General features: G+C 44.9%; 1 protein-coding gene across 1 annotated transcript in view; it reads right to left on the bottom strand.

Annotated features, from left to right (window-relative positions):
- Positions 1-2903: 2903 nt before the first annotated feature.
- mrps9 (mitochondrial ribosomal protein S9) overlaps positions 2904-17238 on the bottom strand; it is a 157044-nt gene continuing 142709 nt past the window's right edge. Inside the window, exons 9-11 of the mRNA XM_072476650.1 lie at positions 12771-12879; positions 4499-4668; positions 2904-3624 (exon numbers count right to left, since the gene is read on the bottom strand). Coding sequence (XP_072332751.1) covers positions 3533-3624; positions 4499-4668; positions 12771-12879 — 371 coding nt within the window. The 3' untranslated portion in view covers positions 2904-3532. The remainder of the gene's footprint in view (positions 3625-4498; positions 4669-12770; positions 12880-17238) is intronic.

Here is a 17238-nt window from a genome sequence, read left to right as displayed (position 1 = left end):
TGATCATCTCACCTATAGGTTGACTAGGATGTTGGGAAAGTTATCCTTTGTTTGAAAGAAGGCAAGGTTGGTAAATGCTATAAATTCTAAGTTTTATAGTTCATATAACCTGGGAGTAAAATAATTCCAATGGCTTCCTGTTCTGTTGAGTTCTGACACTTCAAAAAAATTATAATCTTTTGATTAGCGGACTGGGGCTAAAATTATTGGACTTCCAATAGGTGTGACAGGTCACGTGCAATGCAGTAAAAACAAGGAGCCATAAACTCAGGTGAACCAAATAAATTTCCATAGAAGTAAGAATAGTGGTACCGTGATGATTGGGAATTTGGCAACTACCCATCAAGGAACTATGACCAATTGTCCCCAATCATGTTGAGGGACAAAGACACTCCCTTACTTGATGCAGAAGAAAATATTTGTACAAACAGGATGTCACAAGATTGAGCTACAAGTATAGAATAAAGACAGAACAAAGCAATTTGTACTTAGTGCTTTTCAGCATATCCCAAAATGCTTCACAGAAAATTAAGTACTTTTAAAATGTAGTCTCTGTTCTACTATGGGTTAACACAGCAACCACACAAACAATGTAAATGACCAAATAATATGTTAGCGATATAACAAAAAATGCTGCAATTTCACAGCCAGTCTGAAAGTTGCATTCTGAAGATCATAGGCGGGATTTTCCGGTCTCAGATGCCAAAATTGTGTTCGGCAATCGGCTGGAGAATCTACATTGGCGCCAAAATCAAATGTGGCGCCGCTTTTGCGATGCTCCTCCCCCTCCAAAACAGCGTACTCTAGGAATACGCCGCACAATGTTGAGGCGGCTTCAGGATGTTACCTGAGGCCCCCTCCGATGGGCCGAGTTCCCGACGGCATCGGTCACGTGTGGCATTGTTTTTTCGGGAACTCGGCGTGGCGACTGTGAACTAAGTCCAGTGCGGCCACAGCCGGGTTTGGGGGGGGGGGGGGGGGGGGGGGGAGCCAATCCACGGGCAGGGGGGGCTTTTGCAGGGGTTGGGGGCACCGGTGGGGGGGGTGGCCAGCCTGGCCAAAGGGAGTCACTATTTGCCAGACCGGGTCTGTACGCAGTCAGCGCAATTTTGCATGCCGCGGCCACGGACCCGGCAAATTGCCGGGGGCTTTACGCTACGTGCCTGCTAACCCCTCACCAGACGGGAGATTGGTGACCGTTTTTTCGGTCGTAAAACGCCACCGTTCCCACATCGGCGTCAACCCTTAGTCTCAAAATCGGAGAATCCAGCCCCATATATCTGAAACATCAACTCTCTCTCTCTCCACAGGTGTTGCCAGACCTGCTGCACTTCTCCAGCATTTCTGGTTTTATTTCAGATTTCCATTTGATATTTTACTTTTGTAAAATGCTAGTGGCGATAGTGGAGGGATGAATGTTAGACAGAATGTTCGGAAAACTCTTCAGCTCAGCATTATCAAGGGATCTTTAATTCTCTTAAGAGCTGGACTGAAGTGTACATATGGATTAATGCTCAAGACTCTGAAATGGTCTGGAACCATGAACTTCTCATTCAGAAGGGAGTACCTCCATTGAGCCACAGGTGACACCTTGGACTATGACGATTTTTTTCTGTACAAGTTGTTCCTGATAGTTCCTAAATTGTTTCTAGTATGAATATTTCTTCTTCCACCGTATGGTTCTAGACCCAAGATGATCTGGACAAGCTGAAAATCACTATCCCCTTATATGTTGGAAAAAAGGTGGGCTAGCTCACTTGGTAGAGCATGGGACTTTTAATCCCAGGGTTGTGGGTTCGAGCCCCTCGTTGGGTGCTTCAGTTTCTTTAATCTGAGATCTTTAAACTGAACTGTCATGAGTGGCATGGTAGCACAGTGGGTAGCACTGTTGCTTCAGAGCGCCAGCGTCCCAGGTTCGATTCCTGGATTGGGTGACTGTGTGTGTGGAGTCTGCATGTTCTCCCCATGCCTGCGTGGGTTTCCTCTGGGTGCTCCAGTTTCCTCCCACAAGTCCCGAAAGACATGCTGTAGGTGAATTGGACATTCTGAATTCTCCGTGTGTGTACCTGAACAGGCGGTGGAATGTGGCGAGTAGGGGCTTTTCACAGTAACTTCATTACAGTGTTAATGTAAGCCTTCTTGTGACAATAAAGATTATTATAAAAAAGGTGAAGATTGTATTTGTAAGTTTCAGCACTGGCTGAACTGGGAAACTTTTGGGCTGAATTCTCCAATTCTGGGGCTATGTCCCCACGCCAACATGGGAACGGTGGCGTTTTATGACCGGAAAACTGGCACGAAACAGCACCGATTCCCCGTTTTGCTGGGGCTAGCAGGGAGACAGCGTAGAGCAGCCGCTCTAGCTGCCGATACAGCCCAGAGAATTACCGGGTCCGTGGCCGTGCATGCGCACAGCGGCGGCCTGCAGCGGGAACTCGGCCGGTCGGAGGTGGAGCATCGGGGGCTGCCTCAGGCAATGTCCTGAGGCCGTCGAAACGTGACCTTCGAAATGTGGAATGGCGTACTCCTAGAGTATGCTGCTTTAGAGGGCGGAGCATTGCGAAAGCGTCGCCGCCCCCGATTTCAACGGGATTTTGGATTCTCCGGTCGTTCGCCGAACGCGATTTCGGCGTACGGAGGATCCAGCCCCTTATCTTTGCTCTTTTCTTGGGATCATTACCAAAGTTTGCAAAAAGCAGAGCCAACATTTAACAAGACACTGGAAAATGTGTCATTTGTTGGCAGAGGTTAATGTGGAATGATACATCGTTTCATAGTTCTTAACTTTTGTTGCCTAAAACAAATTGTCTTTTAAACACCAGGAAACCATTCATGCCTACTTTAGTCACTTGATACAAATTGCCTTCTTGCAGTGATTATAAATTTAAACAGCAAAGTCTAAATTTGTACAAGTTAAAACTTTTAATACAATGTTGTAGTAGAACAAACAAAAGCAGAAATCACACATGACACCAAATTAAATTCTCTTCTCACACAAATAAAAAAGTGAAAGAAATTATGCAAATAACAGAATTGAAAAAAAACACAATTCCACTTGGCTATTGGATCCACAAAAAAATGATACAATGGGGAACAGTTTGAGAAGTGTTCAACAAGGATCAAATAGTTACAAAGAAGTAGATTTTCGACTGGTCATCTGGTGTAATAATGGCATTGCGGATTGGCTGCTCATTATAGAAACTGGGCAAGTGTGTAGACCAGTAAACAAATATATAATAAAATATACAAGTGGAAATAAGTGTTCTCAGTGCGAACAAATACAGTATTTTTTATAACCCAATAAAGGAATTTTTTAAATAAATGATTAAAAGGCTCATTCCTAGAATTGTTGTGGATAAATAAAACCACAGGTAGACTTTGTTCTCATGTGCAGGAAATTGAGGTCGGAGACAATAATGATCCTGCAAGCCCTCAAAACTGTTTGAGCAGGTGTCCATACTACAGGTCTTGTTGGGAGTTCTGCTTCTGATTTCAAACCACCTCAGGGTTGCTTCACAGGAAAAACCACTGATTAACGTTTCTTCCATGTGAACTTCCTGCGGGCTCCCTCCTGACCAGGCTTCTTCCGCTCTCTCACACGAGGATCAGGAGTCAGCAAGCCAGCTGCAAACAGTTGAAAATAAAGTGAATGCAAAAGGTTAACATTGTAGCTATAAAAAAAAAAAATCCCAAACATATTGATTCTCCATTTTTTTTTACTTCTCTGAATGAAATGATGTAGATGGGGAAAAAAATCTCATGCACATTGGTTTAATCACTACTGTATAGATAGTTGCAAGTTAAAAATCAGTTCTAAATTTGAAATTGTTCAGTGTTGCAGTGGTTTTCTTGATGAACTTCACACAATTATAAACTGATTAATACCCATGCCTGGATAGAAATCACAAAGCATAAAATAAATGTTCTTTCTTTTGTTTAAAGGTGGACATGACACATTGGTCTATAAAGAATCCACTACCTCCAGAGGAGAGGGGGTGGTGGCATCTTTGCCAGAGATCGGTTTCAATACAATTTTTTTGTTTTAAATGCATCTTCCAAGGGCATAGTTTCTTAAGGATCAATGAAAAAAATGTGCCTAAAATGGCAGTTCTACAGTAACTTGTGCTCAAAACCGTTCACCATTATTTTTAATGTTATTTCAACCAGTAATTAAACTGGATGCTACAAATTTTACTTCAACAAAACTAATGGATGACGAAGTTGTGACAATTAATTTTTTGTTACTTATATTTATCTGTCTTTTCCTCACAAACGTTCATTTTACTGAACCAAATACATGTGATTATAACCATTTTAAAATTAGCATCGGAACAGGACAAAAAATACTGTGATAGATTGGGTCTTTTTTTTTTTGAGCTGGATATTTTAAACTTTGTCACGATATAATTGGAAAGGAAAGGTTGCCATGTAGTAATATTTGCAACCAGCAGGTACCAGATGTAAATTATTTTGGAATTTCAACTGAGATTTTAGTTACCTTGTCTCATGGATTCCATCTCTTTTTCAGTGATAAAGCTAAGCAGAGCCCTTGAAGAAGCCAAGCGAATAGCTCCTGTCTGTGCAGACGGCCCACCTGAATAAACAGTACATTCCATGTCATGCATCCCTAGTCGGTCCAGGAATTGGAAAGGGATCATCAATTGTTCTCTGGAAATCACAGGGAAAAAATAAATGTTAAAACAAAAGTATTGTACTTAGACCATAAGACATAGGTGCAGAACTAGGCAATTTGGCCCATCGAGTCTGCTCCGCCATTCAATCATGGCTGATATGTTTCTCATCCGCATTCTCCTGCCTTCTCCCCATGACCCCCAATACCGATATTAATCAAGAACCTATCTTTCTCTGTCTTAAAGTGACTTGGCCTACACAGCGTTCTACAGCAGTGAGTTCCGCAGATTCACCACTCTCTGGCTGAAGAAATTTCACCATCTCGGTGTTAAAAGATGGTCCCTTCAGTTTGAGGCTATGCCCTCAGGTTCTCGTCTCTCCTACTAGTGGAAACATCCTCTCAATGTTCACTTTATCTAGATCTCTCAGTATACTGTAAGTTTCAATGAGACACCCCCCATCCTTCTAAACTCCATCAAATATAGACCCAGGGTCCTCTACCGCTCGTCATATGACAAGTCCTTCATTCTGGCGGTCATTCTTGTGAACCACCTTTGGACCCTCTCCAAGGCCAGCACATACTTCCTTAGATACTGGGCCCAAAACTGCTCACAATACTCCAAATGGGTTCTGACCAAAGCCTGATAAGCCTCAACAGTACACCCTGCTCTTGTACTCTATCCCCCTCGACAAGAATGCCAACATTACATTTGCCTTCCTAACTGCCAACTGAAACTCCATGTTAATCGTAAGAGAATCCTGAACTAGGACTCAAGTCTCTTTGTACTTCTGATTTCTGAAGCCTTTTTAGATTTAGAAAATAGTCCATGCCTCCATTCTTCCTACCAAAGTGCATTGGGGCAGCACAGTAGCACAGTGGGTAGCACTGTTGCTTCACAACTCCAGGGTCCCAGGTTCGATTCCCAGCTTGGATCAGTGTGTGGAGTCTGCACGTTCCCTGTGTCTGCGTAGGTTTCCTCCAGGTGCTCCGGTTTCCTCCCACAAGTCCCGAAAGACGTGCTGTTAGGTAATTTGGACATTCGGAATTTTTCCTCTTATACCCGAACAGGCGCTCGAATGTGGCGACTAGGGGCTTTTCACAGTAACTTCATTGCAGTGTTAATGTAGGCCTATTTGTGACAATAAAGATTATTATTATAACGTCACACTTTTCCACATTGTATTCCATCTGACACTTCTTTGCCCATGCTCCGAGCCTGTCCCAGTCCTTCGGTAGTCTCCCTGCTTCTTCAACACAACCTGTCTCTCTACATATCGTTGGATCATATGCAAACTTAGCAACAATATCCTCAGTTCCTTATTCCAGATGATCAATGTATAACGTGACTAGCTGTGGTCCCAACACTGACACCTGTGGAACACCACTAGTCACTGGCTGCCATTCTGAAAAGGACCCCTTTATACCATCCCCACTCCCCTCCCCTGCCTTCTGCCAGTCAGCCAATCCTCTATCCATGCCAGTACATTGCCACCAACACCACGGGCTCTTATCATATCATAGAATTTACAGTGCAGGAGGCCATTCGGCCCATCGAGTCTGCACTGGCTCTTGGAAAGAGCACCTTACCCAAGGTCAACATCTCCACCCCATCCCCATAACCCAGTAACCCCACCCAACACTAAGGGCAATTTTGGACGCTAAGGGCAATTTAGCATGGCCAATCCACCTAACCTGCACATCTTTGGACTGTGGGAGGAAACCGGAGCACCCGGAGGAAACCCACGCACACACGGGGAGGATGTGCAGACTCCGCACAGACAGTGACCCAAGCCGGAATCGAACCTGGGACCCTGGAGCTGTGAAGCAATATTTAGCAGCCTCCTGTACGGCACCTTGTCAAATAGATCACGTTCACTGTTTCCTCTTTGTCTAACTTCCTCGCTACCCCCTCAAGGATTCTACCAGAGTTGTCAGGCATGACCGCCCCTTGATGAATCAGTACTGACTCAGTTCTATTTTACCATGCACTTCTTTAAAGAAAAATTTTTTTTAAAGTACCCAATTCTTTTTTTTTCCAAATTAAGGGGCAATTTAGCGTGGCCAATTTACCTACCCTGTACATCTTTGGGTTGTGGGGGTAAGACTCACGCCAACACTGGCAGAATGTGCAAACTCCACACACAGTGACCTGGGGCCGGGATCGAAACTGGTCCTCGGCGCTGTGAGGCATCAGTGCTAACCACCGTGCCACCATTGTACTTCTAAGTACTCTGCAATCTCAACCTGAAGAATAACTCTAAAATCTTACTAACAACTGAAGTCAGGCTAACCAGCCGATAATTTCCTGTCTTCTGCCTCCCTCCCTTCTTAAACAGGAGTGTATCATTAGCCATTTTCCAATCCTCTAACATCTTCCCTGCCTCCAGCGATTCCTGAAAGATCACCATCAATGCTTCCACAATCTCCTCAACCATCTCCTTCAGAACACCGAGATGTAGACCATCCAGTCTGGGTGATTTGTCCACCTTCAGACCTTTCAGTTTCCCCAGCACCTTCTCCTTAGTGATGGCCACTGCACTCACCTCTGCCTCCTGACTCTCTTGAAGTTCTGGTATGCCACTGGTGTCTGCCACTGTGAAGATTGATGCAAAGTACCTATTCAGTTCCTCTGCCATTTCTTTGTTCCCCATTACTACTTCTCCAGCCTCATTTTCCAGTTGGTCCAATGTACATTCTTGCCTCTCTTTTACCTTTAATATATCGGAAAAAAACTCTTGCAATCTTCTTTTATATTACTAGTTAGCTTACACTCATATTTCACCTTCTCCCCCCTTATTGCTTTTTTAGATGTCCTCTGCTTGCTTTTAAAAGCTTCCCAATCCTCTGGCATCCCATTAATCCTCGCCACATTGCATGCTTTTTCCTTTGCTTTCATGCTGTCCTTTACTTCCCTTGTCAGCCATGATTGCCTTATTTTGTTATATAATCAATAATCTTTATTATTGTCACAAGTAGGCTTAGATTAACACTGCAATGAAGTTACTGTGAAAATCCCCTCGTCGCCACACTCCGGCACCTGTTTGGGTATACCGAGGGAGAATTCAGAATTCCAATTCACCTAACAGCAAGTCTTTCAGGACTTGTGGGCAGAAACACGGAGCATCTGGATGAAACCCAGGGAGAATGTGCAGACTCCGCACAGACAGTGACCCAAACCAGAAATCGAACCCAGGTCCCTGGCACTGTGAAGCAATAGTGCTAACCACTGTGCTATCTTGTCCTCCCCTCAACAGGTTTTCTCCTCCTTGGGGTGAATTTCTGTTGTGTCTCCCGAATTACCCCCAAAACACCTGCCATTGCTGTTCCACTGTCTTCCCTGCTAGGTTCCCCTTCCAATCAACTCTGGCCAGCTCCTGCCTCATGTCTTTGTAGTTACCTTTATTCAATTGTAATACCTTTACATCTGATTCCACCTTCTCCCTCTCAAACTGCAGGGTGAATTCTATCATATTATGGTCACTATCCCCTAAGGATTCCTTCATCTTAAGTTCCCTAATCAAGTCTGCCTCATTACACATCACCAAATCCAGAATTGCCTGTTCCCTAGTGGGCTCTACCACAAGCTGCTTAAAAAAAAAAATCACGCACGCACGCGCGCGCACACACACAAATTTCACCTTCTCCAGGGCTAAGAACCCCAGCAGATCACCCGCCACACCGAGGCACAGGATGGGGAAGCTGACCACCCCAACAAGAGCTGCCCACGAACAATCAGTGAGGCGAAGGCTAAGTCATCTGCCCCCACACCCACCTGCAACTCTGGTCGGCCCGACACCCTGAAAATGGTTTCCAGGGGGCCGAGCTCCAAATCTACGTGCAAAACCTACGTGCTGAAAACTGCCCTCCAAAACCTTTCCCGCCTCGGGCAGGACCAGAACATATGGACATGATTCACAGGACTCCTCCCACTTCGCTCACAGATATCCTCCACCCCCTCAAACAGCTGACTCATCCTGGACTCTGTCAGGTGTGCCCTGTACACACCTTCAGTTGTATCAGCCCAAGCCTCGCACACAAAGTCGAGGCATCTACCCTCACACCACAATTCCTCATCCATGCCGCTCCCAACTCCTCCTCCCACTTAGCCATAACCCCCTCCATGGACAACTTATCCTCGTCCAAAATCCTCCCATAAATCACCGAGACAACCCCACTCTCCAACACCCTGCTGACAGCAACCCCCCCACCCCACCCAACAGCGAAAAGGCAGGCCACTATCGGGAAGTTCGGGTAGACCTTCCTCGCAGAGCCCCACACCAGTATGTATCAGAAAGTCCGCCCCGCACCAGAAACAAATCCTTCATGTCCCTGATTCTCCTCTTCTCTCATCCCGGAACCTCGCATCCATCCTCCCCGGCTCAAGTCTGTGATTTCCCCTGATCGGCATCCCCCCCTACCCCGCTCCCAATCTAAAATGCTGCCGAAACTGCCTCCAAATATTCAGCATGGCCACCATCACCAGACTCACCGAATATTTCCCTGGGGCCAACAGGAGCGGTGCCGTTGCCAGCGCAATCCCAATCACCTACATGAACCCGCCTCCATTCTTACCCACAAAACACATACCTCCCTTTCCATCCCTGAACTTTCTCTGCATTCACCGCCCAATAATGGTACATCAGATTTGGGAAGCCTAACCCCCCGACTGCTGTCCGCTCTGCAGCACCATCTTCCTTATCCTGGCCACCTTCCCCACCCATACAAACAAAGAGATCAGCCTGTCCACCCCTTTGAAAAACGCCTTAGGCAAAAAGACCGGCAGGCACTGAAACAAAAACAAAAATCGCGGTAGAATGATCATCTACGTTGCCTGTACCCGGCCTGCCAACAAGAGACGAAGATTATCCCTTGCCACCCCACACACAATCTCCTTCTCATCCTCTGGTGGCTGCTACTTATACAAGTGCCGATAAAACTCCTCAAACACTTTGTTAATCCGCTCCGGGGCTACCACCAACTCCCCGGTCCTATCTCCCTCACCGCAGCCTGTCTACAAAGCTGACCTGCCAACATACGACCTGCCTTCTCCCTGTACTCCGACAGCCCCCCTCTCCCTTCTCAGCTGACGCACTGCTTTTCCCGTGGACAGCAGGTCGAACCTTGCCTGCAGCTCCTTCCTCTTTGCTAGGAGGCCCAGATCCGGGTGCCCCACATACGTCCCATCCACGTCCAAAATCTCTTCTATCAAACGTTGGTGTTCCTCCCTCTCCTCTCTATCCACCTTAACCTTAAACAAGATCACCTCTCCCTCACCACTGCCTTCAGGATCTCCAAAACCACCGATGGCAAGACCTCCCCCATACAACTGAACCCCCCCATACTCCTCAATCACCTTCCCTATCTTATCACAGAAACTCAGGTCCAGCTACAGCCCCACATCCATCTTCCACACTGGTTTCTGGGCCACCCCCTTCTCTAGTACTACGTCCATCCAATGTGGAGCGTGATCCAAGATCACAATTACCTAATACTCTCTTAACTCCAGCCAACGGTGCCTTCCCCACGACAGAAAAGTAAATTCTTGAGAACACCTTTGTGCACCGGCGAAAAAAACGAATACTCCCGATCCCTCGGGTGTAAAAATCTCCACGGATCATGCACCCCCCAATCTCCCTCATAAGTCCGGCCAACACCTTTGCCCCCTCGATGGGGTCAGCAAGCGCTGTTGGGACATGTCCACCCACCGCTCCAGCAACCCCCCTCCAAAAATTAACTCATGGGTATCCAAATCGGGGATTGCAGCCAGCAATTTGACGAACCCCACATCATCCCAATTGGGGGCATATACGTTTACCAATGCCATCAACCTCCCCTCCAACCCACCCGTTATGATCATGTACCTGCCGTTCCCCGATCCACCACCACCTTCTCCATCTGGAGCCTCACCCGCTTGCCCACCAAAATAGTCACCCTATTAAACCCCGAATGAAACACCTGGCTCACCCAGCCCTTCCTTAAGCCTCACCTGGTCCTTCACCCTCAAGATGGGTCTCTCGCAGCATCACCACATCGCTTTTTAATTCTTCAAGTGCGCAAAAGCTCGTTGCTCTCTTCACCAGTCCCCCTAACCTCCTCACATTCCACGTCACCATTCTGACCGAGTCTCTCACCACTCCCCCCACCTCTCCTATCCACCATCACCATTTCCTGAGGCCCCACCCCTCTGGCCGGAACCGCCCCATCCTTTTGTTACTGTCTATCCTCAATCCCCTTTGCAAATTCCCTCCATCCACTTCCACTTACTTGCATACAATATCAAACCACTGCCCCCACCATTCACACCTCCCAGGTCCATTGAAACCTGCTCGACCAGGCTCCAACGATCACGGCCCCTCCCCCATCACCCTCCCATTCACTAGCCAACCTTTGTTTGCTAGCACGGTGACCCCTGCCCAGAGCCCCTTCCTCCTCCCCACCACACCCTCAGCAACCTGGCCCCTCATGCCAAGAAACCCTTCAACCCCCACCAAAATCCAACTCCAACTTCCCACCCATATCACCAGAGTGGGGAGACATTCATGGATAATTATATTTTAACAAATTATATACATTAGTATTTTGCTCACTCACTCGAGGTAGATGGATAATTAAACTTGTTTCCATCACATTATAGCTACAAAAATAAATCCAAGCTCATATGTTGAATTAAGTTCAATTAAAATCACTTAAATATAGTTTGAAACATCCTGTTAATATAGTTAGATATATCCTGTTACCTCAGATAAGTTTTTAAAATAAGTTCACATTGATTTCCGAATATTAATAATGGCTTCCATTACCGGATAGAGGAAGGATCAACAGCTTTCAAGAACTGGTAATCTGAATGGCCAGTCTCGCTAAAAATGAATTCTCCCTTGGGTTTACCAAAGAACAATACAGCACAGGAATAGGCCCTTCGACCCTCCAAGCCTGTACCGATATACCACCCTTGGCCAAAACCCTCAGCAGTTCTTTGTGCCGTATCCCTCTATACCCATCCTATTCACGTATTTGTTGAGATGCCTTTTGAACGCCGTTAATGTATCTGCTTCCACAACCTCCCCTGGCACCGCGTTCCAGGCCCTCACCACCCTCTGTGTAAAAAAAGCCTGCCTCACACTTGGATATTACCCACTGCTGCTAAATCACAGGACCCAAGTGCAACCAAAACCCATCCAAGTCTAATCAAAGGAAAATTAAACTCTCAATGACATGATGCTCTTTATACTTTAAAACCTTAAAGGAACACTACTCAAGCTTACTGCAAAATGAGCATTACACAGTACACTATATGCTGCTTGTGACAGGTTGAATGAATCACTGGACACCAAGGTATACTATACCGCAGTATTATCAAGGGGATGGGCATGACCATGCTCAATCACTGGCCAACTAGGTGTCGACACTCCTCAGAAGCGCAGCCCCACTGCAGAGCTTACTCCAACTAAAGGATACCTATAGCGTGGCCTTTGGAACCCTCCCTGGCACACTGCCCCTCTCAGAGCAGAGGCCACACTAGTGACACCCGCTCCTCAGGATCACTAGCCATCTCCTCCAGATGAGGCTGGTGGTGCTGACTGCTTCTGCAAACTCTTCCCAGGCATTGCTCAGGGAGGGTGGGCTTGAGTCTGCGGCCCACTCTGGGGAAGAGGGTGTTTCTCCTCTCCTCATTGGCATCAAGCAGTGGGTCAACTTTAGACTCCCAAAATCAAACTCGGGGGGGGGGAGGGGGGGAAAGAGGAGAGAAAGAGTTGTCAGGCTCTGTAGCGTGAATTCCGGCCCCAGTGGATCTGCCGCCAGCAGGGGTGGGATTTGCTTGAGTTCACACCAGTAGATTGCTGGCCCATTTGCATCTCCTGAACCTTGGCACAAACAGCAGCCCAATGGGAATGTGAATTGCACACTTTACAGTTCCGGTGTGAACACTTAATCTCCCAACGGAGAATTCAGTCTGTAGTAGCCAAAATAAAAAAAATCACATTTGAAAACAAAACACAAAGATATGTTTTGTAATTTTTAACTCCCCGTTCACAAATCTGCCCATTATATACTTGCTCTGAAGCAAGTTCTCATAGATGTTAAAGTAGTGCAGAAGAAAATATTTGTACCATCAAACTAGAAACCATTAGATGATTACCTTTCCTGTAGTGAAGAAAAGTACATCAAATAGTCCACCCCATTCACTGTTATCTTTCCACTTCCATGATCTCGTACAATGACTGTTGCTTTTGCTGTTTTTCGTTGACCTAGATCAGGATCAATTATGATTGTCACAATTCTGCTTCAATTTTTGCTCATTTAAGTACATCTAACAGAAAAAACCCTTTGGCCAAGAGATACTTCTTTCAGAAGCTGCTAAATTAGCTGCTCACTCACTCGTGTCAAGTTCAAACTTTTTACACTTTATTTATCTATTTATTAAAATAGGAATCAATCCATTGTTTTTTCTAGGACAAAGAAACAATTTACCACCAAAGACAGATGAGCTTTCTCATCTCCCGAGGCTAGTATTTCATAACTGAAGTACTTTCAAACTATTTCAAAAAGGTTATTTTTCTGTAATGTTGAAAATTTCTATAAAAGATACTCCCTCATCAAGGCCAAATGCCTTGCCCTGATTCTTTGAGGAGGAGCATGTCCAATCCCAATTATTGCTGCATTGAAATACTTCTGAGATATCAAATAATAGATTCCTGAGGTAAGAAATGCAGATTTGAAGGAGCTTGTAAAGCAGAGAAGCAAAGGAGACTATAGAGCGAGTGTGGGGGAGCAGGCCTTAATCAGACAGCCAGAGATAAGCCAGAACAGCAGAATGACCAGAGCGAGATCAGGATGTAAGGTTTAGACAAAATCTAAAGTGATGTCAGCACAAGGGAAGCTGATTGGAAAGTAATTGGTGAGATTTATTTAAATTGTTTAGATTGTGTTAAGTTTAATTAAGAATTACATAATTAGAGGCATGACAGGGTATCTTATTCCCATTGAACATTCTTCCTGTGCCATGTGAGAACTCCAGGATACTTCCCGTTTCTTGAACAACCACAAGTGCAGGGAATGTAGTCAGCTGGAAGAGCTGGATATCCAAGTTTCAGAGTTTGTACAACAGCTCATGTCACTGCCTTGCATCACAAGGCTCAAATCTTTGTGGATAAAATGTTTCAGGAGGTGACCACCATGCACCACCGGTAGCTCAGCTATATGGGAGTGGGGAGGCAGAAACACAGAGGATGCAGCAGTGATAGGAAATGCAATAATTAGGGGAAACAGTAGGACAATTTTGTGGTTGCAGACATAATTCCAGGATGGTATGTTGCCTTACTGGTGTCCGAGTCCAGAATGTCACTGAGCAGCTGCAGAAACATTCAGAGGGGTGAGTCCCAATACCGACCTCTGGGAAACATCACTTCAAACCTTCCTCCAGCCCAAAACATATTCATTGACTGTTACTCTCTGCTTCCTATCATTTAGCCAACTTTGTATCCACATTGCTACTGTTCCTTTACCAAGAATATGCTGCTGCCTTAGTCATTGTAGAAGAGGAGGCAATTGAGATTCTGGATGGGCCAAAAATTGAAAAAGAGGTGGTACTGGAAAAGCTGACTACCTAAAAACGATAGGTTGCCAGAGTCCAAATCGGATGCACCCAAGGATGCCGAGGGAAGTAAATGTGGAGATTGCCATACTCTTCCTTAGATACATATGGGCCAGAGGACTGGAGAAGAAGATGTTACACCTGGGTTCCAAAAGGATGCAATGATAAACTCAGAAACTACAGGCCAGTCAATTTAACCTGGGTGGTAGGAAAGATTTTGGAAACAATAACCTGAGGCAAAATGAACAGTCCCTTCAGCATGTGTGGATTAAGGAAAGCCAACCTTAAAGGCAAATTATGTTCAACCAATTTGATTGAGTTTCTTAGAGGGGATTGATTTGGGTCATGCAGCTGATGTGGTCCCTTAAGGCCTTCCAGCAGTGATTTGACAAAGTTAAAGCCCAAAAGGGGATAAAAGGGGCAGTGATAGCATAAATATGAAAATGGCTAGGTGACAGGAAACAGTGTAGTGGTGGACGATTGTTTTTCTAAACTGTAGAAGTAGTAATATGGGTCAGTACTATCTACACTACTGCTTGTGATGCATATTTCTGCCGGCAGCACTGTGGATAGCACAATTGCTTCACAGCTCCAGGGTCCCAGGTTCGATTCCGGCCTGGGTCACTGTCTGTGCGGAGTCTGCACATCCTCCCCGTGTGTGCGTGGGTTTCCTCCGGGTGCTCCGGTTTCCTCCCACAGTCCAAAGATGTGGTTAGATGGATTGGCCACGATAAATTGCCCTTAGTGTCCAAAATTGCCCATAGTGTTGGGTGGGGTTACTGGGTTATGGGGATGGGGTGGAGGTGTTGACCTTGAGTAGGGTGCTCTTTCCAAGAGCCGGTGCAGACTCGATGGGCCGAATGGCCTACTTCTGCACTGTAAATTCTATGGTCTATGATATTAATAACTTGGGACTCAAGTGTACAGGATGCCATTTCAATATTTGCTATTGACACACAACGTGAAAGTATTGTGAACTGTGTTGAGGATAGTGATGAACTGAGTAGTGTGAACAATTCTGGGTGAACAATTCTGAGCTTGAGCATGAAGATGTTAGAAAGTGTGCAGAAGAAATTTGTTAGAATGGTTCCAGGGATGAGGGACTTCAGCTACATTAATGGATTGGATTAATGCAGTTGTCATTCTTACAGCAGAGAAGATTGAGAGATTTGATAAATATGTTAAAAATAACAAGGGGTCTAGACAGGCAGTGAGAAACTGTTCCCATTGGCAGAAGGGTCAGGACGCTGGGGACACAGATTAAAGGTGACTGGCAAAGAAGCAACGATGATGAGGATATAATTTGATATGCAGCAAATGACTATGACTTCTTTGAACTGTGTGTGCCAATGTCAATCATGGCTTGTAAAAGGGAATTAAATAAGTATGTGAAAGGAAACATATTGCAGGACTACATGAAAAAGACAAGGGGAAATAGGACTGGCTGGATTGCTCATACATAAGAACTAGGAGCAGGAGTAGGCCATCTGGCCCCTCGAGCCTGCTCCGCCATTCAATGAGATCATGGCTGATCTTTTGTGGACTCAGCTCCGCTTTCCTGCCCGAACACCATAACCCTTTATTCCTTTATTCTTAAAAAAAAACTATCTATCTTAACCTTGAAAACATTTAACGAAGGAGCCTCAACTGCTTCACTGGGCAGGGAATTCCATAGATTCACAACCCTTTGGGTGAAGAAGTTCCTCCTAAGCTCCGTCCTAGAGAGTATGGCCTCTTGACATGCTGTGAAGCATTCTTTGATTATTCTATTCTGAGAACATGATATGACACTCTAAAAATGCAGGTTCTTAGTATAGATACAGTGGCTCCATGATCAAATTATTCTACAAAGAGAGAAAGAATATTTCTCACACTTAGATTTCCTTAAAGTTCTGTAGAGATTATTTTCCAATACCAAGTCTTCTCGTCCCAAATGTTTACAGATTAGATATAATCTAATTGAATGATGAAAACAAGTTTGAGAAGTTGAACAACCAAAGTTACTCTCGAAAATCCTATGAACTTCAGTCTCGAAATATTTGTCCATGAATTACTTTTTGAATGTAGCCACTGTTATGAAGGCAAACATGGCAGTTAATTTGAGGACCCAAAGGTCTGACAAACAGCAAGAAAGATAAATAACTGGCTAATGTTTTTAACAACGTCAAGCCAACTTCAATGGGATGAGAACGGAACTGGGGTGGATCAATTGGAATCAAAGGTTGGCAGGCAAAATGGTATCAGAACAATTGGATACCTTTAGAAAATAATTAATTTGGGCTCACACGAGGCATATTCCCACAAAATGCAACGGTAACACAAACAAATCCAGATATTCCTGGATGACAGAATAGATAGTGATTGGTGATTCAGAAGGAAAGAAAAGTGCACTTATGACAAATGCCAGATGGACAATACAATATAGAAGGTCCAGAGGGGAACTGTAAAACCAAATAAGAGAAGTAAAGCATGAATATGAAAAGAGACTAGCAGCTAATATAAAAGGGAATTCAAGTCTTCTCTAGACATATAAATAGCAAAAAGTTAAAAAAGGGGCCAATTGGGGACCAAAAAGGCAATTTACATATGGAGGCAGGGGACAAGTCAGAGATATAAAATGAATATTTTGCATATGCCTTTACCAAGGAACAAGATATTGCACAGTCGTAATGAATGAGAAGGTAATTCAGACACTTGGAAGGTTTAAAATGGAAACAGAGGTGTTATTGGATGTCTGATAAGGCACCAGGACCAGATGAGATGCATCCAAGAAAACTGAGAGGTCTAAGGGTGAAAATTGTAGAGGCACTGGTCACAATTTTCCAGTAGACTCATAGGTGGTACCAGATGACTGGAGAATTGCAAATGCTACATCATTGTTCAAAAAAAGGGTGTAAAGATAAAAGCGATGAGTTTAAACTCTATGGTGGAGAAGCTTCTAGAAACTAATTCCAGACAAAATGAACACATATTTGTGCAAATGTCGGTTAATTAGTTAAAGCCAGCACAAATT

Source organism: Scyliorhinus torazame, chromosome 15 (assembly GCF_047496885.1).
Source record: "Scyliorhinus torazame isolate Kashiwa2021f chromosome 15, sScyTor2.1, whole genome shotgun sequence".
Taxonomy (NCBI): domain Eukaryota; kingdom Metazoa; phylum Chordata; class Chondrichthyes; order Carcharhiniformes; family Scyliorhinidae; genus Scyliorhinus; species Scyliorhinus torazame.
This window is presented reverse-complemented; position numbering and strand designations above follow the sequence as displayed.